This window comes from Cricetulus griseus, chromosome 2 (assembly GCF_003668045.3).
Source record: "Cricetulus griseus strain 17A/GY chromosome 2, alternate assembly CriGri-PICRH-1.0, whole genome shotgun sequence".
Lineage (NCBI taxonomy): Eukaryota > Metazoa > Chordata > Mammalia > Rodentia > Cricetidae > Cricetulus > Cricetulus griseus.
The window spans coordinates 147,046,824-147,070,840 of NC_048595.1; the positions used below are offsets into that span (position 1 = coordinate 147,046,824).

At 41.9% G+C, this 24,017-nt stretch overlaps 1 protein-coding gene across 1 annotated transcript in view; it reads left to right on the plus strand.

Moving 5' to 3' along the window:
* The window catches only part of Tram1 (translocation associated membrane protein 1), a 26,347-nt gene extending 4,056 nt beyond the window's left edge, over window positions 1–22,291 (plus strand). The window contains exons 2-11 of the mRNA XM_027398836.2: window positions 5,330–5,393; window positions 6,627–6,748; window positions 6,874–6,990; window positions 8,205–8,263; window positions 10,114–10,198; window positions 13,948–14,018; window positions 14,117–14,221; window positions 15,480–15,623; window positions 15,937–16,097; window positions 20,774–22,291. Coding sequence (XP_027254637.1) covers window positions 5,330–5,393; window positions 6,627–6,748; window positions 6,874–6,990; window positions 8,205–8,263; window positions 10,114–10,198; window positions 13,948–14,018; window positions 14,117–14,221; window positions 15,480–15,623; window positions 15,937–16,097; window positions 20,774–20,847 — 1,002 coding nt within the window. The 3' untranslated portion in view covers window positions 20,848–22,291. The remainder of the gene's footprint in view (window positions 1–5,329; window positions 5,394–6,626; window positions 6,749–6,873; window positions 6,991–8,204; window positions 8,264–10,113; window positions 10,199–13,947; window positions 14,019–14,116; window positions 14,222–15,479; window positions 15,624–15,936; window positions 16,098–20,773) is intronic.
* The last annotated feature ends 1,726 nt before the right edge of the window (window positions 22,292–24,017 follow it).

Here is a 24,017-nt window from a genome sequence, read left to right on the forward strand (position 1 = left end):
TTCTCATCTTTATAATATGAACAGACACCAAGCCCCAGATGATAGCCACTCAAAAAATCCCACTGAAATTCTATGATTTTGCATGCTTAGACTTGGATCTCTCATTAGATTGTGGTAACTTATGTCAGATAGGTCTAAATTAAATTAACTTCTTTCTTGAGAGTGGGCAGTGGTAGAAGTGTGCAGAATGACCATTTTTACTGTGTAATGCAGTTAGCACCGGGTGGCATGTTTATGTTGTACATGGCTGTACCTCACTGCTGACTTGCTGAAACAGTGCTAGATGGGATGAGAAGTTTGGGAAGCTGAGAAATGGCAGGAGGCATGATCTCCACTGTACATTTTTTGGTGGGTATAACCTGTGTTTTTTCTCCTCTCCTCCTGCCTAATGTCACATGCTAAGCCAGCTGGAAGCCGGATCTTAATTTTATTTGGAAGCCTTGCATAAAAGGATAATCTAATTTTTGTTGTGTTTAGAATGTGGTACTATATTTATCTTTGAAGATTTACATTTGCTGTGTATAAAGGAAAACAAAGTTTTCTCTAGCTGTGGTATTGATGACTTCATATTATAAACTGAAAACAGGAGACATGGAGGCAGCAGAAGAGACAGAGTGTTCAAATGCACACATACATGCCCAGATACCCACAGCACACACATGGGGGTCAGAGGACAACTTTAAGGAATCTGTTCTCTCCTTTGATCATATGTGTTCAAGGAATCAAAGGTGTCAGCCTTTAACCGCCATGCCATCTTGCTGGCCCCACCAAATAATGTTGTATAGAGAGAGAGAGAGAGAGAGAGAGAGAGAGAGAGAGAGAGAGAGAATGTATATATGGGGGGGCGGGGATCACGGTGACTTGCAAGAATCAATTTTCCCCTTCTAGCATAGGCATCCCAAAGATTAAAGTGTCAGGCTTGGCAACCAGCTAAACCTACCTGAGCCACCTCCCAGGCCCATCACCAAGTTTTAATGCAGTATTTTTGTTAGCCCTTTTGTTCAGCTGGTCTTCACATCCTCCCTGTTCAGTAACTAACTCACTTTAGTGACCATATTCTAGACCTTTTGTTTTAATCATAGGCCTGATTTATCTCTAGATCACGAATTCCAGGATAGCAGAGTTCAGACACAGCCTACACAGTGTTTACTCCCCCCACACTCCCCACTCCACTGTTCTTCTGCCAACTCTCCAGCTAGTCCACATTGTTGACGTAACTTTGCCTCTTCCTTTCCTCCCGCCTATTAACTCTCATTGCTTCACTTTTCTTCCCATAAACTTTACTTAGCTAAAAGACACTATCTGCACCTTATCCACAGGGACAGTATTTAGAACCCCAAGGATGCCTGCAGCCACATATTTTACTTCACTGTATGTTCTAAGAGTTTGCTATACGTAATATCTGTGCTGGTTTAATAAACCAAGTGTGATGAAAGATTAGCAACAGTAATAAGATAAAACTCTAATAGCAGTTATGTGAAGGCGGCCTCTCATTATCCTCTTATGTTGAGTTCACCCTTATGATATGAGATGAGATGAAATGAGGCTACAGTGTCAAAGTTACCAGGCACAAGCACTGCCCCTAACAGTTCATCCAGTAGCCAGAACGGCTACTAACAGGCCAGTAGTGTCTACAAGATGAATACACTAGACACAGGTGATTGGTGTCCTGGGTTAGGTGGAGTGAAACAGCACCTTCTTATCAGTCTTCATGTCTTCAAGGCTGCTGTTGACCTCAGATTATCTGAAAACCACACTCAAGGGGAGACTACTGTTCCTTGCTTTGCCTTGCCTTTTCCTAGGTTTTCTTCCACCCCCTTTTCCTTGTGTGTGTGTGTAACACAGGCTGGCTGGCCTCAACTTCCTGATTCTTCCGCTATGCCCACTGGAGTTCTGGGGTTGCAGGCAGCTGTTTCTGCCTTTTATATGCATCTTAGTTCAGTGTTGAGGGGTTCTAGAAAGAAATCATGCACATGTTGATGTCACAGAGTTTTGCTTCAGACATGATCTGCGATCATGCTGTCCTTGTCCTGGCCAGGCAACACTGCATTTCCTGCCCCCTCCCCCAACTTGCAGGTAAAACAAGTTTTAACAAATGTCAGTTGCTGTGGTAGTACAGCCCTGTAATGCTAGGGCTGGGGAGGCTGAGGAAAGAACATATTAGTCCTGGGTTAGCCTTAACTACATGTCAAATACCAGACCAGCCAGCCTACCATAAAAGGGAGAGGGAGGGAGGGAGGGAGGGGAGGAGGGAGGGAGAGAGAGAGAGAGAGAGAGAGAGAGAGAGAGAGAGAGAGAGAGAGAGAGAGAATACAAATACACACAGATTGGGTGGGTGGGTGTGGGTAGATCCTTGTTCTCATTCATTCTCCCTTCACTCCCTCGTATCTGATTCCATCCCTACTAATGACAAATTATAGTCAAACATAGGAGTCCACCGTGTATATGGCATATAACAAACATAAATGAATTTCATGCTTAGAGCCAAGTCCTCTCTGCAAAACATCCCATGGTATACATGCAGATACTCCAGATTTTAAAAAGCCAAATTGCTATTGATCTCAGGCATGTGGATAAGGGAGACTTAGCCTGAGCTACCATCACAGTTGAGAAGGAAGCAGTCAAGAGAACTCTGCTTACAGTTCTCTTCCTAACACATTTTTCCCATGTTTTCCTCTTTGTATTTAATTCCTCCTTTTCCCCTGGGAACTATCCATTGGCACAAACTCATTATCTTTCAATTCCTGAAAACAGCATCATCGTGACTTTCTGCTAAGAGAGTCTGGAACCATCTTGTCACTCTTAGGGTTTCATTCCTCTGCAGTTTGACTTCTCTAAATCCTTTGTTGACTTCTCTCAAGCTGTGACCTGTGATGACTTCATTGCAGTTTCTTTATCTCACCTTTTGGAAACGTGACTTTATAAATCCATTCTTTTTTTTTTTTTTCAAACATTTTCCTCTTGGCTTTGGAGATGTCAGAATCTTCATTCTCTTAGTCACTGACATTTCTTTTCAGTTCAGGACACCGCTGGCTCATAATTTTACAGTTAACGGAAGTCAGGCCAGCCTGAGTTGACCCAACAGCTTTGGGTCTGTGGCTCAGTGAAACCTAATGGCAGAGCGCACCGGCTGGAGCAGCAGCTGGTCATATTATGACAAAAAAACAAGAGAGAGAGCGACAGTAGGGTCTCACAGTCCTGGTGACCAGGAAAGCTCCCACTAGGCTCCATGAATTAAAGGTCCTAGGAGTTCTGTGGGCTGAGGTCCAGCCTTTGGCACATGGGCCTTTAGGAGACACTTACCCAAGTGTAGCAGGATCTTGAGTTTGGGCATTTTTCTGTGCACGGAAAACATACACTTTCGTAGATGATAGATAAACTCCCACAGGTCAACTTCTGTCCGGATAGTTATTCCCGAGTCTTTAGGCTAACTTCTGCCTGCCGGGTTCTAGATTTGTAAGTAAGCTTCCTGCAGCTCTTTGCAACCATGTGTCCCATAGAAATCTCAACTAGTTGATCAGTTTCTTCCCTCCTGTTCAAAACTTGTTCTGTGCCGCACAGTTTTATTTTCATTTGCCATCTTGTTGTGCAAGCTGTAAACACTGGGAAGTAGTAATATGGGACCCTTTCTTTTGCTTATCAAGCCTTACTCGGCCTCCTGAGTGCCTCCTCTATCCCACTGCCACCTTTCCAGTGCCAGCTTCATTATCCTTCATTGGATGTCTCGCAAAAGCCTTGCACTTGGCTTGCATGTTTACTCTGTGGTGTTTCATCTTCTATTTACTCTGTAATACTGATGAATTGCCTAGTATTTTCTAGATCCCATGCTAGGTTAAAATTATCATTGCATTCATCATCTCACTGTGTGAAGGTCAGAAGACAATGTAACAGGAGTCAGTTCTCTCCCTCTACCATGTGGGCTGCTGGGATTGAACTCAGGCTGTCAGGCTTGGTGACAGGGCCCTTACAGGCCAACCCATCTCCAGCCTCTCCACACTAGGTTCTGAGCATACGGTGACAGGATGGTGTAAACAATGCCCTAGCTCAGATGGTGCTTATTTCCTATGGGTAGAATAGAAGTGAACATGGTCCTGTCATGTGTGAGTTGAGGGAGAAAGGCACCCTTGGAGTGTCTGACAAAGGAGCTGCCCCACTCTGAGAAGGCAGAGAAGAAGCCCTTGAGAGATGTGATGGAACCAAGCTCTAACAGGAGAAGACTGTGGAAGGGGGCCAGAAAACAGAGACCTTTGGAGACAGGGAGGCATGCTGGCCACACTATGCTAGGAAGATAGGTTCAAGAAAGGGTCTCTGCAGGTAGAGTGGGGAACATGGTCAGAAGAGATTGTGGCAGGGATGTGGAGAATCAAGTGGAAATGAGACCCATTTAGGTTACAAAAGGAAAAAACACCACTCCTTAAAATCTTGCAGCCACATTGAAGCAACTCAGTACTGTTTCTGTGCTTTTCTGCCTCTGGTGTGTACACTGTGCCCTGACCTTAAATTTACCTCACTTCTCCCTCTGCTGCCGTTTTCATCCCTTTGTGCACCTTGGGAATGCCAAACAAGCTCTTGCACCACACCTCTGAGAAGCATTTCCTACCCCAAGGAAAAGCAAAGAGCTTGGTCCTTTATCCCGTACCTGTGTACCTGAAATGTAGGCTGTTGGCACAGATCCAGCAGTATCGTAACAGTCTGTTTACCACTCCTGATGCAACCCAGCCTCTTGTCATGGGGTTAGTTCATTCATCGACATTTGAGCCTTTCTGGTGGAGCACTGGCTTTGGTGCTTCTAAGTACTGAGTAAACATCCCATCTTTGTGTTCTGACCACTTTACTTTGACCAGTAATCAAGTTAATGAAATACCTGCTGACCGGTTAGCCAGGTGTGTGGGGGAGGGAGGGATGAGCTCACAGACCCTGCGTGTGATCCATCTTTGCTTCCTTTTATTAACTTACACGTTTTCCTTGATAGGAACTTCACGGTGATTGTGTATAATAAGGAATCGATAGTTCATAAATCATTGCTTATTGGGTCAACCAAAGCTACCGTTTTTTGTTTTTTTTTTGTTTTTTTTGTTTTTTTTTTGTTTTTTTGAAATGTCAACAGTACACATGAGTTATGTGTTCTGAATTACAGAAAAATCCTTTGGGGAATTGTCCTAACTCCAGATGTTACTTGTGGTCAGAAGTCCCCACTGTGTCTACAGGTGCCACAGAATAGGGGGCCTTCCTTCTTGGAACCAGGGGCAGAATTTGTAATCTTTTTGCCCTTGATGTATTCATTTGGGACCGAGTCTCTACTGATGTTTTTCATTCTTTCTCCCCCTAGATAACATCAAAAGCAGCCATTGTCTTTGTTGCTCTCCAGTATAATGTTACCCGACCTGCAACAGGTAGGTACTTATGTAGATAATTAATTGAACAAATTTGGAAGTATCCATGGACACTAAAGTCTATGTTAATTTCTGGTGTCCAGGCTTTATTTTATCCTATACAGTGTATGAAACCTGATTTTATGTGTTTATTGTTAATTATATATTTTGTGCATGGTCTTGAAATTCCATCAGAGAATTCTTTGTATTGCTTCCACTAATCATTTCCTATAGGAAACCCTGAGAAAAGATGTACTTGTTTAGGTTGTTGTGCATTCAGGATTTCTATAGGTGCAGTGTTCCTCCAGTTCAGTTTTAGACTGGGGATAAGCCCTTCAGACTTTTTCTTTTTTCCTCTTTTTGTATTCTGCCTTTAGCAAGTATTTTGACTAGAGAAAATACTAGTGAACTCTAGGAATTATCAGATAATTGTACCCAAACTATACTTTCATTTTAGCAAGTTTTATTTCTAAGTCATGCTACGCAGAGATTAAGCTGCTGTGGGAAATTGGCTACTGGAGAGCAGAGGACTGTGGTCAACTATGGATGCCAACTTCAGGAAATAGGAATGTGTCTGGCAGGGACCCTCTCTGGCGTTTCCCACCTTGGTGGAAGACCAGGGGGCAGGATGAGTTTATTCTATTCTGTGTAGTTTTATAAATGCTTGGTTGAATGACTGTAGCGTTGATTGGCATTTGAGATGCCAGAATGATGTTGCCACCTAAATGCCCCTAAACAAACCTGAAAACTCCAAGAACATGTGCCAGCAACTCATAAATACTAATATTTGTTTTGAAAAATCAAAGCAAATTCAAAAATTAACATAACTTTTAAGTAGTAGCTGCATCTCTTTGGTGCTTAGAAACCAGCAATAAAGCAGACAAGTTGAAGTAGAGAATCATAATGGAGGGTCCAGTCAGGTCCAGCCAGGGGCCTGCAGAGGCTCTCAAGAAGACGAAAGAGTAGCAAGGTAAAGGTCTTCTCCCTTCCCCTGTTTTTTTGGTTTCTGGTGGCCGTGACTAACATGTGTCAAGTCTTTTTTAAGTAATCCCTATAGCTTTGGGTGGTAGACAGCCTCTTTAGTTTTCATTCATCCATGGCTGAAGACACTCAGGAGTAACTGTCTATGATATCACTGTAGAACTTTTACTCAAGGTTAATCTCCTTTTGTTTGTTTCCATAACTATGTTGTACTGGGTGCTGTTTTCATAATCTCACGTATATTTTTGTGTGTGTGTCCTTTTTGGCCTTCAGAGGAACAAGCTACTGAATCAGCATCCCTTTATTACTATGGTTTCAAAGATTTGGCTACAGTTTTCTTCTACATGCTAGTGGCGATAATTATTCATGCCATAATTCAGGAGTATGTGTTGGATGTAAGTATACAATCTCAGAAATCCCTATTTTGTAAAACACTACTAGCTCTCCATACTGTGATCATCATATATTATATGTATTTTGTGATTTGTTATTTCTGACTAATACCTGCTTTTGTTTTTAGAAAATTAACAGAAGAATGCACTTCTCCAAAACCAAACACAGCAAGTTTAATGAGTCTGGCCAGCTTAGTGTGTTCTACCTTTTTTCTTGTGTCTGGGGCACATTCATTCTCATTTCTGTAAGTATGCCATTCAGTATTGGTCTTGAATCTCATTTAACAGTAAGAACTCTACTCATGAATGAGCATAATTAAGAGTTTCCAGCAAAGGGTGGTGGCGGCACACGCCTCTAATCCCAGCAGGCAGATCTCTGTGAGTTCAAGACCAGCCAGGTCTACACAACTACGCAGAGAAACCCTGTTTCAAAAAACAAACAAACAAACAAAAGATTTCCAGGCAGATTCTGTTTTCAGATAGCAGAAAGTCTAAGCTGCCGACTGTTTCAGCACGGCTCACAGTTTTCAGTGGTGGGATGTCGTTATTTTATCTTGATGTCACTTGCAGATCTCCCCATTCACAAAGAGGATCTCGTGTCTACCCTGAACTTGCTTGAGGTTAGATAAGCAGAAATGTTAGTCAGTTCTTCCTTGAGACAGTCCGGGTGGCTCCCAAACAACTTACGCATATAAGTGTTCAAGTAAAGCAATCAGAACCTTTAGCTCTCTCTAATAAGGAGAGGGAAGACATTGTCAATTTTACTGTTAAATAACAGTGTGTGTGTGTGTGTGTGTGTGTGTGTGTGTGTGTGTGTGTGTGTGCGCACACACACACTGTTCATATCCCATTATGTGGCTTTACACACTTTCAAGATTATTAAACATGAGTCTTTTAAATCATCAGTCATCATGGTGGAGATTAATAACAGCCAAAGTAAGATCCAGCACTTAATGTCAGTCCAGTACACATCCCACCTTACTGATGTAATAGACATATAGGACATGTCAGCTTAAATCTGTATTATCGAAGCTTTCAATGTAAGAGTTACACCGGGCCAGGCAGTGGTGTCACAAACCCTTAATCCCAGCACTTGGGAGGCAGACGCAGGAGGATCTCTGTGAGTTGGAGGCCTGGTCTATAGAGTGATTTCCAGGACAGCCAGGACTACACAGAGAAACCTTGTCTCGGGGAAAAAAAAAGTTACACCAGGGACACGAAGTCTTAAAGTTATCATGTTAGGTTTTGGAGGGGTTTTTGCTTTGTTTCTTGTAATTTTCATCAAATAGTAAACTTCTGTGTTGACTTTATCTCTCATACTCATTTCACTTGACCAACACGAGCATTCCCATCACCTAGAAGAGCTGAAACGCTTGATTCTAGCTTGCTCTTTGGAACCTTATGTAGGGAACTGTGAATGTCTGTGTGGTATTCATAGACCAATTTTTCTGTCTCTTAGGAAAACTATATCTCAGATCCAACTATCCTGTGGAGGGCTTATCCCCATAACCTAATGACGTAAGTGATTTTATTTTTTATTGGGCCTTTTTACTAAAGACTGCTCATATCACAAACAAGCCATTCCTGCTAATCTCTTCTGGGCTCGATGCTAAGACATGAAGCAGGTGTGTTGCCTGCAGCATAAGGACAGTGGCATCACCACTGTCAGAAGGAAAAAGCTGTGTGTGCTGGCTTATGTGTACTCATTACCTTTGCCAGCTTGAGACAACTTATTTTAACCGTTTTTTAAAAAGATTATTTTATATGTATGACTTTTTGCCTGTATGTATGTATGGAGAGGAAGTCAGAAGAAGGCTTCAGGTCTCTGGAACTGGAGTTTTGGATGGTTGGTTGTAAAGCACGTGGGTGTGCTAGGAATTGAGCCTGGCTCCTCTGGAAGAGCATCAAGTGCTCTTAGCTGATAAGCCATCTATCTCCCCAGGCCCTGGTTTTAACAGTTTTAATCTGGTGCTCTTTTCCCTTCCTGCATCCTTGTCCTTCCCATCTGCATGGCTGCATCTTTCCTTGATTTCTCTCTTTTTCCCCTTATCCATGCCATCTCTTCATTCCTTCATTTCTTCCCCGCTCTGTACTGTTTCTGAGGCTGCGGTTCTCTTTTGTCTTGCTGGCACCCTGGGGTCTGTATGTTGTTTCTGGGAGCTTAGTGGTCCTAATGACAGTGAGCTGTCCTCTGTCTTTAACGTTCTGCCTAGTGCCACTCACTGCTGCATGGAATTTCTCCTCACTGCTTTGACAGCAAGGAGTCCCTTGCATCTAATGTTGTTCAGTTTATATTTACATAGCATCTGTATATAATTTAGATTGTTCCCTAATCATGTCATGTATGTGAAGCCTGCTTTGTGTCCATACCTACCAAGACTGTCTGCACCTTTACCACAATGAAGCTGTCTCTTTCTGATGTTGTATACTTCACTCTCTCTGCTTGAACAAGTGTAGGTGCTTCCCACCTACATAGTACTCACTAGGTAACCTGAAAACTAGATAAAAAATTCATGAAGGAAGGGAGTCACATGGCCACACACTATGTGTCTTAAATCCAACAGTAATATCCCCCTTACTGAGTCATGCTCTGATTGAGCCAAATAAATGTATAGTAATATGTTGAACTTTTATAAGCTGTAGCTGTAAACATCATACTTACATGCAGCTGTATTACCTTCTGGGAATATCTTCAGATGGGCTTTGTGTTTCCCATTTAACTTACAGAGGTTGAGAAGGGAGAAGTTGATCAGTTGGAGGGGCCAGAGGTTTATAATGTAAAGAGGAGACTGCTGAGTGACTATGCGTCTCCTGGCAACTCACCTCCCACACCGAACCTCCATCCTGTCTTTAGTTCTGCCTCACCTCCATGTGCTTGCATTCTTCCATGTTGTAGCTGGATGGAAATAATATTTCACTAAGGAGAACAGCAGGGTGTTTGACCTGGAGATGGTCCGTTTTCCTCTGTGAGCCCTTGCTTTACATCAGCCCCTCCTTCTTCTAGCATGTATTTAATACAAAGTAATGGGTTTCGTTGTGACATCGGATGGTCTTTCTGCCCCTTTTCCCTGTTGGTGAAGCCTTATAGGTCTGTGGATCAGTCATGCCCCTAATGTTTTTCCATAGCTTGCATGGCCAACTCCTCAGCCTTAGATAACTGACAGACAGGAAGCTCAGGTCCAGCTGGCAGTGGCCAATGGCGGGGAATCTGAGCTAGCTGACTGCTCGAGAGCCGCCTAAAGATGGGCCAGACATCATATGCAACATGATCAATGGTCTTGTCTGTCATGGTTTCTTGCACCTGGTCGTTTTTTGTTTGTTTGTTTTAAATACTGTACTTTAAAAGAAAATTTTGCTTTCTCACACAGCTTTCAAATGAAGTTTTTCTACATATCCCAGTTGGCATACTGGCTCCATGCACTCCCTGAACTCTACTTCCAGAAAACCAAAAAAGTAAGCTGGGTTTGGTTTCCCTTACAAAATGGTTTGTCATCTGTAAAACTGAACGCCCCTCTGTCATTGCTCAGCATTTTTCTTCCATTCTTCCACCTTGCCCTTCATTCAAAAGCTAAAACTCTTAAACACTTTTTTTAAGAAACTTCCAATTTTGCTTGACTTTTATATTAACATATGATTGCTCACTTTTAAATTAGTGGTAATTTAAATTAAAACTTAAGCACGTTTTTAGGATGTGTTAGCTTCCTCTTACTGGTTTGGGGGTTTGTTGTTGTTGTTGTTTAGCAATTTATTTCACAAATAACTAGTTTCAGTACAGTTAACAGTTCTGTAAGTCCAAAAGAATTCAGTATTGACAAAAAAGTAAACCACAGTTACATTTTCACCAGGGCAGCCCTTCCTGAGGTGGGTGAGGTGATGCAGTCCCCTTTTAGCCTATGGGGAAAGGTATTTGCTTAGAGAAAGGAGTAAGCTATTGGAGCTCTCGGTGCCCCCTATCTGAAAGCTGGCCTCCAGGGCACTTCGCAGTCACGTTCCTTCATGGAGCTCTTGTCACTCTGTTCCTCACTGCTTTAAGCTGAAACTGCCTACCTGTCTCTGGGAGGCCCCCTCCACCTTCTCCCTCCTTTCCCGCTATGCAAATGCCCTACACTTTACATTCATATTCTCCAATTTTATCATTGTCACATGATGGTTGCTCTTTCAGGGTTTCCTTTTCCCTGAGATAAATTAATCGAGTGCCTTTACTTATTTTTGTGTAGATAGATTTTAAAAAAGAAAAACCTCTATGTGGGATTTCCTTGGAAATAATGTCAGGGAAGGATAAATGGGTAGGGATCTACTGAGACAATGTCCGTCAGTAGTTAATCACTCTGAGACTAAGTTACATCTACACATGGCTTCATCTTACTCCTTGTCAGTTGTGTGCATATTCACATTTGCCACAGTCAGAAGGTTTTGTCTTTAAGTCCCTTACTTCAAGTTTTCCTAAGTGGAATTATGACAGCCATTTACTGATTTATCTATGCCCTTCCATAAGATAGTCTTTAATATAGTACATTCTAAGAATTATCAGGCCCACAGTTTCCAGGAGCTCTTCCCTGTCCGTCCTTGTGAGGCTTAGGTGTCGTAAGCTACCTGGAAACTAAGTGCAAACACAGTCTGCTTCTTAGTCATACTATCCTTACTCAGTGCCTTTATCCATGTGTGGCTAACAACTGCCATTTTAGATAGACACCTCCTCCCCCACCACATACACACTATTTTAAGGATGGTGGTTCTGTGTGGCCCCAGTCTGGATTGTAACTCCTGCCTCAGTCTCTCCTGAGTGAGGGAAGGTGATAGGTGTGTGGCACCATTTATGGCCTGGACATTGATTTAGGGAACATTTGTGTAATTGTGGAAAGCTTTGTTGAAAGTATCATAGTTTCTTGGTGCTTTACTATTGGACAGCTCAACTATTATAAGCTTTCTTTAGGAATTTGCACACCCATGGGCATGAAAACTCTAGATTTTATTATTAATCTGTGTCTGCATCTTGCTCACTGACCCTAGTAAGTAAAAAGGAACTTTCCAAAGCAGTTGTTCATTTTAGCTTCTAAAGCTTTTTTCTTATGAGTCCCTGCCAGATGGCATTTCTCCAGAAAGGCAGTCTAATTTTTATGGAATAATTTGCATAACTTAGAACTTAACTGAATCTATTTTTAACACTTACACGTGACAGTTGAAAGTAACTGTTTCAAGTAATTAGCATAATTTGAAAGTAACAGCTGCATATGTGTTAAACGGTTTCTTAAAATTTACTCTATGAAATTTATTTTTGGAAGAAATCTTTACTGGAAGAAACTTGTACAGTGATTGTTTTGAGCCAGTCTCACAGGCAGATGAATAAGAATGGAACACTGTTAACGATCCAAGAGGTGTGTTGGGTGGCAGAGAGCTTTGTGTCCTTGATAGGAAGATGTTTTGTTGCTGGCAATAAAATTAGTTTTGATGTTAGACAATAAAAGTGATGTGTTCCCCAGTCCTCCCTCCTGACAGCCACAGTTCTGTGTTTCTGATCTCTGTTGCTCAGCACTGGGCTTCCCATTGAATCATCTTGAAGCTTTTTTCAGAGTCTGTCCTTAGACCTGGAGAAGGGGTTGCCAGGTGGCAGTGGTGGAAGTATTTTGAGCGGTATGTGCCTTTCACAAACATTATTACTCAAAACAATTGCTACAGACCCCTGTAATTTGAGAGCTTTTTTAAAAGGTCAGTTTAAGATGGATTGTAGGGGAAACCTTTGCCTTTTATAGGCATATATGTGATCCTTTGTAGTAAAGCTTACTTTTAGTGTCAAGAAATGTGTTTTCTTATGAAAATAGAAATTTGTAAGAGAATAACTCTTTAATAAAAAGATCCTGGAAGAGGGGCTGAGAGATGGCTCAGCAGTTAAGAACACTGGCTGCTCTTAAAGAGGTCCTGAGTTCAAGTCCAGCTCACAGCCATCTGTAATGAAATATGGTGCCCTCTTTTGGCATGCAGGCAGAACAGTGCATACATAATAAATAAATCTTTTTTTTTTTTAAATCCTGGAATAACAAGTAAAAAGTGTTACTTAAAGTTATAATTTAGGCATGCTAATTAGATTTTCCGTGAAAAATGAAATAATCCAAATTTTATGGCATTCCATGATTTCTTGCTTTCATAACTGTATGGACATTAGTATTGAGGGTGTACGTAACCTGATATGATGGCACAACCTAGAATCACACCACAAAACTTTCTCTGAAAACTATTTGGAAAGTAAAAATGACTTGGAAACATTTTATTAAATGACTCATTGTTGCAAGTCTGTTAGTCATAAGCAAAATCTGAATGTAGCTTCCAGTGGAGAAAGTTACTTCCCATAACAAAATCACAGACTGTGCCTGAAAATGTACTAAACAGCACATCTTCTGTCTTGCCCGGTTTGCCTTCATCTAGCCTATATTTTCCACCTCTGTGAGGGCCCATCCTGGGACAGCTGGCTGGCTCCCCGACTACCCAGCAAACTGATTTTGGTGTATTCTGCCCCCTTGGTTCTCTCCCTTCCCACACACCTCAGGGACTGTGTAAGCACCAGAACCTGGGTGCTAGGCTACAGTCTGATCATCAGATTCAGACATGTGACCTCCAAGTTACGTGGTCTTCCTCCCTTGGGGACCGGAGAATGATGGGGGAGTTTGACCCGGGACTGCACTGAAGCCACTATCATTTTTAGTTAGTCCTATGTTCTTCCCTGGGCTGTGTGTTATCCAGTGTCTCCCCGTGGTTGTGTGCTCACATCTCCTCGCTTCTGCTTTCTTCCTTGGTGTAGGTTTTAGGCCTCTGGTACAGAGATGAGCTGCCTTGCCCAAGCCCATGGCCATGGGAAGCGCAGAACTTGTTTCCTTCATCTTTACGCCTTTGCTGCAGCACACTCCTTGGGTGAACAGGCACTGCTATGGAAGCACTTGTTTGTATGCAATTAAGGGAACTTTTACTCAGGAAAAGGTTCCTGGATAATTGTCCTTTTGAATGCTGTTGGTGCTGCTTTAGCAGCTAGCTGGGGAGTTTTGGTCGTGCGGGTAGATTGCAGAGAGGGTGTTTTACCTGCCGTTGTTATTGACCCTGTTGGTTCTAAGACACAAAGTCAGCTGGATAGAAGGAAGATGCAGTATGGGTGGTGCTGTGAAAAATGAAAGTGTTGGCTGTGTTTTTCATGTCTGGTGCCTTTGTGCTTACAGGAAGATATTCCTCGTCAGCTTGTCTACATTGGTCTTTACCTCTTCCACATCGCTGGGGCTTACCTTTTGAAGTGAGTTGGGATTTGGCTTGGGTATAAGTGGACAAGTGGATAGTATGCTAACCAATCGGAGTTGGAAGTTAACCTTCCTTCGTGTATTCTTTCCACAGCTTGAACCACCTGGGCCTTGTTCTCCTGGTGCTGCACTACTTTGTTGAGTTTCTTTTCCACATTTCTCGTCTGTTTTATTTTAGCGATGAGAAGTATCAGAAAGGGTAGGTACTATCTTTTCCTCTGCTCGTTCCCCAGGTGTCTGAAATCAGTCCATTGTCAAAGCCTGTGTCCTTGAATTCTATAGTTTTGTTAGTACACTAAAAGAAAATGGAACTGCCTAGCAGTGTTTATGCTTTATAGTTTATTTTTTAAAATGGAGTCTTTCTTAGCTGGAGAGATACTGTATTGGACTTACCGTTTGTGAGGCTTGGGGGGCCTTCCTGTATTGGCATGGTTTTCCTTTGAGAAAAGGAGTGGTAGAAAAGACTCAGGAGAAAATAAGGGGTGGGGCTGGTATGATGGCCCAGCAGAAAAGTGTCTCCCAACCAGTCCTGATGACCTGAGTTCAAGTCCCAGAACCCACATAAAGGTGTGAAAAAAAAGAACCAAATCCACATAGTTTCTCTGGTCTCCACATGTGGGCCATGGCATACATGCACCCCCACCAATCCCGTAAACCTCACACAGCATTCATACAACAAATAAAAGGGTTTTAAAAAGAAAGAAAATAAAGGAATGGATGATATATCCTTAAGCATATGAAAAAATTTTAATGGGAAAATCAGATCAAAAAGAAGAATTAGGTGTAACTTGTAAAGAGTGCCATCTGTAAAACTCTGAAACGGGAATTGTTTGCAGCAGCTCTGTCTCGGCCTTTACTCAGCATGCTTCAGTCAGTCAGTGCGTAAGTTCTGAAACACGTTGCAGGTGCTTAACAATGAACAAAAACATTAAGCAGTTGTCTACAAGAGTTCTGAAAAACCTAAATAGGGTAAGCAATGCCACGGGCCTCTGACAGTATGCTACAATGTTTAGAATTTCCCAGGCATCTGGATGCAGAAATCCTTTTCTGCAGAATCAGAAGTGCTGTTTTAGGAGGTAGAATGATGACGTAATGGGAAAGTGCTTGCCGTGCAAGCATGAGGACCTGAGTTCAGATCCCCCAGATTCCCCAGCCTTATGTAAAAAGCCAGGTATGGGGTGGCAACAAGAGGTACTGGGGCTGGGCAAGCCAATTTTTTGCCAGTTGGTCAGTTCTAGTTTCAGTGAGAGGTCTTCTCTCAAATAATAACTGGGGAGAATAGCTGAGGACAACACCCTTGCTGATTTTGGCCTCCACAGGCTCAGCCACACATATGCAGACTCATGACACACAAAAGAGGTACTGTTTAAATATGCATTCACTCAGGGGGAACCTAACTGTAGTAGAACCATCTCCTTGTGATTTTATTACTGTGACTTTGCATGTTTTTCTTGCAGATTTTCTCTCTGGGCAGTTCTTTTTGTTTTGGGAAGACTTCTGACCTTAATTCTTTCAGTCCTTACTGTTGGTTTTGGCTTGGCGAGAGCAGAGAATCAGAAGTTGGATTTAAGTACTGGAAACTTCAACGTGCTGGCGGTTAGGTACAGTTACTGTAATATTACTAAATACGCCACTGCTCGGCTGTGTTACCACAGCATCTAAAAGTGAGGGGGTCACTTGAGGCCTGGGGAACCCTTGATTTGGTTTCATGCCTGTTGTGGTTTTCTTTCTACATTGAATAATAATAACAGGGCCTTTGTTTAACTGCTAAGATTAATTTCTCAATAAAATGATTACTCTCGGCATAATCTTGTCAATTAAGTCATTACCATCAAATCACAGCAGAATGCTTTTACTCTGTAGCGTTACCCTCAGACACTCTTAAATTTTTGTAATTTTTTGCATGCTTTTCAGGATCGCTGTTCTGGCCTCCATTTGTATCACGCAAGCCTTCATGATGTGGAAGTTCATTAACTTCCAGCTTCGGCGGTGGAGGGAGCATTCTGCCTTCCAGGCCCCACCTCTGAAGAGGAAACCGGCCATGACCAAAGGCAGGTCTTCCAGAAAAGGAACAGGTAGGTACTGACTAAACCGTGGAAGCACAGGAAGTGAAAGCATAGAGAAACATAGCAACTGGAAGTTTAAATTCCAAATCTTACAAAGACAACTCTGTTACCTTTTGTTTCAAAAGAAGGAAAACCATGTTTCTGGAGTACACTTGAAGGACAGTGGCCTAGCCAACAACAAGAGTGCTTGCCTTTCCTTTATCAAGCTGTTTAACAGAACAGAGGCAAAGTGACCCTCTCCCATTCCTTGCTCCTTGATGAGGGGTCAGTCAGCCTCAGGAGCCGTCCAGCAAGCTGTCCTCACACTTGGCTCTCTTGCTTTCTTCCTTCGAGTTGCAACGGTATTAGTGACTAGCTAAGTGGGTGTGACAGTGTGTGTTATCAGCATCTTGTTCATGTTTTAAAACCTCTCCAGCCCCTTCCCATCTCTAAAAAGATCATACATACATACATACATACATACATACATACATACGAATATTTTCATCTTCTGAATGCTTGGTGCTTTAACTTTGAAAAGCCTGCATCTTACTGCTTTCTCCAATTGGCTTTTGATGGAAGCTTGTTGACACTGCAGATATGTTCATTGCTTGTAGTACTCAGGACAGAAGCAGCGGATGGGGGGTAGTCACCATAAAAAAAAAAATCAACATGAACTTGTTCCTGCTAAGTACTGGGTCTATGGGTTTTGTTCTTCAGCTTCGCCGAGCAGTTCTTGAACCTGTGTATGCCAGTCATCTCTCTCCCCTCAGACAGCTTGGACATTGGCTGAAATTACATCACCTCTGTAGATTGACTTAAGGGTAATTAAATTTCAATCCACGAGTGTCATGCACACCCACCAGGGTCATCTTGAATTACAGTGATACTTTGTAGTTCTTTTTACACTTACTTTGTGTGTGCATTTGTGCCAGAGCACACGTGGAGGTCACAGCAGCTTCTCTCCTACCATATGAGTCAGGTCATCAGGATGGTAGCAGGTGCTTCAACCTAGGGAACTATCTCACCAATTCTCAGTAATACCTTTCCACTGTGATTTTATTGGGGAATAATTTCCACACCATCCGATTGGCCTCTGAAGTATACATATCACCATTTAAAACAAAATTGAACATTTATGTATTTAGAGTGTGTGTGCAGACACATTTTTGTCAGGGCATAATTTGGTGATCACATGACTACCTGTAGGTATTGGCCATTTCCTTCCACCATGTGGGTCCGAGGAATCAAACTTGAGTCATCATGCTTGACTGTGGGTGCTCTCACCCTCTGAGCCATATTGAGGGATAAAAATGTGTTTCAACTACATTTACTAGCTAGGTGTGGTGGTGCACGCCTTTAACCTCAGCACTGGGGAGGCAAAGGCAGACGGATCTCTTGAGTTCGAGGCCAGCCCCGGTCTACAGAGTGAGTTCCAAGACAGCCAGGGCTACAACGAGAAACCCTGTCATGGTGAGGGGCAGGGGGAGCACAATAATATTTACAAAGTAATATCAACTACTGCCTAATTCCAAGACATGTTATAAAGTCTTGCCAGAAAAAGCCAGGTGTGGTGCTGTGGATGCCTTTAATCACAGCACTTGGTAAGCAGAGGCAGACAGGAAGTCATCCCAGAGAAAACCCCTGTGCCTGTTAGCAACTTCTTCCACTTCCCCAGCCCCTGGCAGCCACTATTCAGTCCTGTGTCTCAGTGGATTGCTCTTTGTTAATTATCGTCTGTACATAGAGCAATGTAGTATGTGCTCATTTGTGACTCACTTGAGTTGGCATATTTTAAATTTTCTGCATATTACTGTAGGTGTGTGTGCATGTGTGGGGATCAGAGGCTAGCCCTATAGAGGCGGTTCTCTTTCCGCCTTACATGGGCTCCAGCAGTCAGACTTGCACAGCCAGCACTTCGAATTGCTGAGTCATCTTGTTGACTTAGCAAAATGTTTTTAATTATATTTTTATTTATGGGGTGTGTGAGTACATGTGTGCCATGGTATGCCTGTGGAGGTTAGAGGACAACTCTAGCAGTCCTGTCCTTCCACCTTCTGGATACTGGGGATGGAACTCAGGTTGTGGCTTGGCAGCAGGCACCTTCACCTGCTGAGCCATCACACAGGCCTTTAGCATCATGTTTTTGAGGTTCATCTGTGTTATGGCATAGTCACTACTCAGTCTTATATGGATAGACCATACTTTATCTGGTTGATGGACATTTGGGTTGTTTGTAGTTTTAGTAATAAGGTGATGTAAGCACACCTATACATGTCTTTGTCTGCAAAGCTGTTTCTGTCTCTTGGGTATGTATGGATGGAAGTATGGAACTGCTGGGTCATTAGGGAGAGCACCCAGACTGTTATTGCAAAGTGGCATTTTAGTGAGCTGGGTCTCAGGTTTATACACAGTTGTTCTTATGCTGTTTGCTGGGAAGACTAACCTCTTTGTGATGAATTTTGAAAACTTAGTCAGATCTGAGATCTGGATTTTACCAGATGTGTTTAGGTGCCTGTCACTGTGCAAGTAGACACGATCTTGCTGTGTCATGTGGGTAGATGCTGCATTGCTGTGGCATATGGGTAGATACTGCCTTCTGTCTTGCTGTGGCTTTGGAAGTTTTGCATTAAGGAGATGGAGGTTCTCCAGTTTTCTTTTTCACAGTTTGGTCATTTCAGATGTCTAGCATTTCTGTGTGAATTTTAGGATCTGCCTTTCTTTGTCTGCAAAAAGCACCTGGAGTTTTGATTCAAATTTCCTTTAATCTGCAAGTTACCTTAGGGAGCATTAACATGGATATCTTTTCACTTATTCTACTCTTTAATTTTTTCCAATTAAATTTTATAGTTACCAACCTAAATGTCTAGTACTTGATTAAATTTTTTCCTAAATATTGTTGAATGTTGCTATAAAATAGAATTCTTTCCTTAATTCATATTTGGATTGTTCATGGTGAATATGTACAAGTACAGTTGATGTTAGCAAATTAATCTGTATCCTGAGACTTTACTGAACTGACTTTAAAAATGTTTTAGTAGGTATGAGTTCTTTTGGGTCATCTATAATTGAAAATAGTTTGTACACCTTCGTGGCAAATCAAGACGCTTTATGTTGCATTTTCTTGCTAAATTATCCTGATTTGAGATCAGGTATGGACATGGTGTGTGGGTAGAGTCTGACAAGGACGTCAGGTGTCTTGCTCTCTGCCTCTCTCCCTTCAGACAGGGTCTCTTACTGACTCTGGAGTGAGGATGTTGGCCAGCAGGTCCAACAACCCCCTGGCCCCACCTTCTGGAGTGCTGGAGTCACTCACTGAATGTGTGGCCACAGCAGCTTTCCTGTGGCTTCTGGAGATTTGAACTCAGGGTCTCAAGGTTGTATAGCACGTGCTGTTGCCCGCTGATCCATCTCCCAACCCTCCTTCTCTTGATATAAAATTACTCTTTCATTCCTGGCACACACCCATGTTAGGGACAGATGATAATGTAGCTCTGCTGTGTTGGGTTTTAATTATTTGGTAGGATTTTTCCATCTGTGTTCATATAAAAGATTGGCCTATAATTAGCACTTTTTTTTTCCAGTATCCTTGTCAGGTCTGCTAGCCTTAAAAACAGTATTAAATAGATTTTTCCTTTGTTTAGTCTCAATATTGTTTGTTGTGTAAGTTACTGGAGGACTTCACAGTGACTCCATCTTTGTAGATTTACATTCAAGATAATGAAATTATTAATCTCTCTCTACTTAATCTCTCTCTCCCTTTCAGCAACTTGTGATTTTCAAGGAATTTGTGCATGTTTTCCTTGTCAGTTAAGAGTAGCATTTAAGAGTTCAGGGGAAGAGCACCTACCCTGAATGCATGAAACCCAGGGTACAATTCCTAGTACTGAAAACAACAACACAAACTTAAGTCTTTCTTGATTTTTTTTTTAAATTTTTGTATTTTTGTGTGTCATCGATTACTGGTCATCCTTCCAGACTTGGGTTTGGTTGGCTGTTGTGCTGGTAGGGGTCCCCTTCTTGAGATGGCTCCTGGTCAGGGGTCTTCACATCTCCTTTGGAATCACCCAAAATTCATTGTGAACTTTCTCCCTCATCCCTGGGTTAGATGGAATCCTCAAGCCTTGAACACCTTTCGGTTCCAAATGTTTTGTAATTTGGGTCCATTATTTGATTTATTAGATGTTTTGTTTTTTCCTGCTTGTTTTTCTGGTGCCTGACTAAATCTCACCATAATTAAAGACCATTCCTTGAAATTTTTGGAGACTTTGATAACATTTCAGCCTGTCCCCACGTTCAGTGCATGCTCCTTTTACACCCCAAAAAAGACGTATAATCTGCATTTATGGGGTGTGAGCCACAGAAATCCACCTGCCTCTGCCTCCCAAGTCTGTGGGACCTGGCACACCATCATAGTTTTAAGGAAGAGGCTGCAATCCACCTTTAACTATAATAGAGACAGTCCCTAATCACAACTCTTGCTTGCTTTCAAGAAGTATCTTAAAGGTATGTGCCACCCAGTGGGGGACAGCTGTGACCTATCAGGGCTGCCGTAGGGTACTGTTGCAGACCCTACCTCCTGTTTCACTTGTTAGTGTTGGTTACTTTCTGTTAGCTCCCTGCCTTGGTTCCTTGTGTGGTCAGCTTCTTACCACAGGTACCGCCTGCATAGCGGTTATTACTCACCTTTGCTTCTGTCATTTCAGAGAATGGCGTGAATGGAGCGGTCACATCAAATGGAGCAGACTCGCCCCGGAACAGGAAGGAGAAGTCTTCATAGTGGATGGGAAACTGACGGATTAATGGCCCCCAAAGAATCTGCTTTCTACTCTGTCTTTCAGCACTAGCAATTTTTCTGTTCTTGAAAATACAGTTTCTGCTCTTTGATTTTTGCTGTTGTACTGTTCCTGCATTTGAAAGGGCATTTGAGGGGAGGAGGATTACTATGGGTGAGAAAATGTTGTAGCTTAGACTTAGCTACCGGCCTTCAGAATAGTTTAGGGACCACCACATATTTTATTTTGTTTTTTGTCTTTAACATTTTTTCTAATGGTTTGGGGAAAGACCATTTACAAAAACCCCCGCATAACCAGTGAAAATATTTCTTGCTCTCACCGATTTTTTATAATATTAGCAAGGTGACCTTTTCTAAGAAGGTCATATTTTTTAAGTTGTCTTTCAGGGTAAAATGGAAATACTATAAAGTCTGATGTCGAACTTTTAATGTTTTCAGTGTTCTCTAATTTTTAGGAGTTTTTTGTAGCCTTTACACCTGGAAAAAAGATTTGTAAAATCACCAAAATAATTGTGTGCTTTATTTTTTAAGTAGTGATTATAGGTGTTACATCCCATAGTTACTGCAAGATTTATTGCCGTATATTGGAGCAGATGTCTCATTAACATAAGAGTACTTAGGAAGTGAAGTCCTTTTGTGCATTTTCAACATTTATCAACTGGCAATCAGAAAATGTTTACTGTGAAGAGGAATCTCCAACTTACATAGCCCTTTTTGGTATGTTTAATAATTCTTAATGGGGCTTGTTGTAAGTATGATATGCATAGCATCTTAGTGAAATGCCGTTTAACGTGCAAACCCTTTTAGAACGTAATGCCTACTTGATTTATATCTATAAAAGGGTGTCAGGTAATTTGGAAAACTAATGCACTAACTTTAAAGAAATTGAAAATTCAGGTGGTTAGTCTTAACAGAAGACATGCTTTATGTTATCCTATAGCTTTGGACCCATCTTTAATTGAGAAACATTTATCTGTATAAGACATATTTTTGGATAAATATATATATATATATATTTGTATCTACAGAAAGGCTCTAAAAAGCATTTGAGTAAAGCATTGGTTCCCTTTTCTATAATCTCCCTTACAGCCCTTACATTTGGTTTGTCTGCTCTCGTCACAGCACATGCACTGCTCCATTTGGTGCCCATGTCTTGTTTCCCACTTCTCACTTCTGTCACCAGCTAAAAAAATGTCCGTGCCATTTTACATAAAAAGCTGCGGGGCTTTGGGCCTGTGGCTTAAGTTGCCATGCTGCTAGAAAGTTGTGCTTTCTCTTTCCAGCCGTTGACCTAACTTCCTGGGAAAAGTAGTAGCTCTCTGTAGCATTACCAAGTGTCTGTGGAACCAAATTTCTGCCATTAAAACTGGCATTATATTGAACAATGCATTGAGAAATCAATCAAAATAAAAAATTTTTACTTTCAAAAGCTGCTTCTTGTCCTTCACTGTTACATTTATGCTATTTTGAGCATATTTTCTCATTAAAATGTACTATTAAAGTATCTGTCCTTCATAAGCAAATGTGCTTCCTTTTACCTAAGCAGTGGTGGCAGTAGGGATATGGTTAGCATTGTTCCCCTCCTTGTTTGACTGGAACCTTTTTGAGTTATTTGCAACACTGTGTTCAGTACTGTAGACTTCGTTTCAAGGAAAAAAAAAAAAAAAAAAGAGGACCCTTGGTGTGTGACTAGAACTTTACAAACCACACAGATAGAGGAAACACAGGCTAGTTGTAAATTATGCACCCTGGACTCCAGCTTCCCCAGACCCTGTAGAAAGTGCCCTTGCTGTCTTCCAGCCCTGCTGAGACTGGCACTATCAGCTGGACAGAGTGAACTGTGAACCCTGATGGGAGACAGATCTGTGAACTGTGAGAACTGCTGTTATCTCCTAGGCCCCAAGTGGCCTTGAACTAGCTGGTCTTGGATTTATTCTTTCTCCCTAAAGTTGTCTCTTGAGAGACTGAGATTAGAATAGAGTTGGGAATAGTCTGGTTGGAATATTCAAGATAGCTGCCACAGTCTGCTAAAACTAAACAACCTTGTGAAGTCCTTAGGTTCAGAACTCTTGAGCTCAGCTTGTATAGCAAATGGGAGCATCTTGGTTGCAAAGACGGATTAACTAGAGCCCTCTAACATGTGTTGGGAGTGTGGGCAGGCAAGGTCTCTGAAAAGGAGTTCTAATTGCCTACGAACGGACAGCAGTGAGCATGTCTTTTAAGAAGAAAAACCCACTAATCACCTGTTTGCATATTGAGAGCCTGGGTTTAAGAAGTAAACCTGGAGAAAATTCTAGGAGATGATGCTTAAGCAGCTGTCACAGGAGAGCCACATTGGCATAGAGCCTGCTCCAGTAGAAGAGAAACTCAACAGCTTTGGAGTCGTCCCGAAGCTCCCAGCCATTTACAGAAGGCAGCACAGCTGCACACAGTGAAAACCAGATTCTGTTTGTCCAAGCAGGAGTTGCTTTACACTAAGTTGCACCATAACTAAGTGACACATTAACACAGTTTGTCGAATACTATTTGGGAAAAGGCTAAACCAGTTTTTCTAGTTCAACCCTCTGGTGAAAAAGATTATTAATGTATTTATCCAACTGGCAATCAAAGTTTGAAGAGGTCAGAACCAGGACATTCATGACCATTTATAACCTAAGTAGACCATAAAAAAAAGAAAGAAAAAATCCAGTAGGCTTCATATTTTAAGCAATTTAAAAAATAGATAACCTCATTAGGTTCAGCTGACTAATAGTTACACAGTGGCAAGATTAGTTAGCCAGCACTCAAACCTGACTCCACTAGTCCTACAAATAAATGTCTGGTATCACGGCTTTCAGTGGCAAATCGACTTGGAAGTTTTCAGACTTAAAGTGGTTCAAAAGCTTACCCACCTGAACATTCTGTTTCTTCCTTTTGGGACAGTATTTAGTGAAGTCACATGAGCTACTAGATACTTTATTATAACACAGGTCCTGTGTTAGGTGATTTCGCCCACCTGTAGGCTAGTGTTAGCAATCTAAGCTAGGTGAATTAAAGTGCATCTTACCAATTCATAGATTTTCAACCTGCAGAGGGTTTACTGGGATGAGGTCCCTCAAGTTGAGTAATAATAATAGAACCTACACCTCTGGGTAGTTCCTGTATTGAGGGCACTG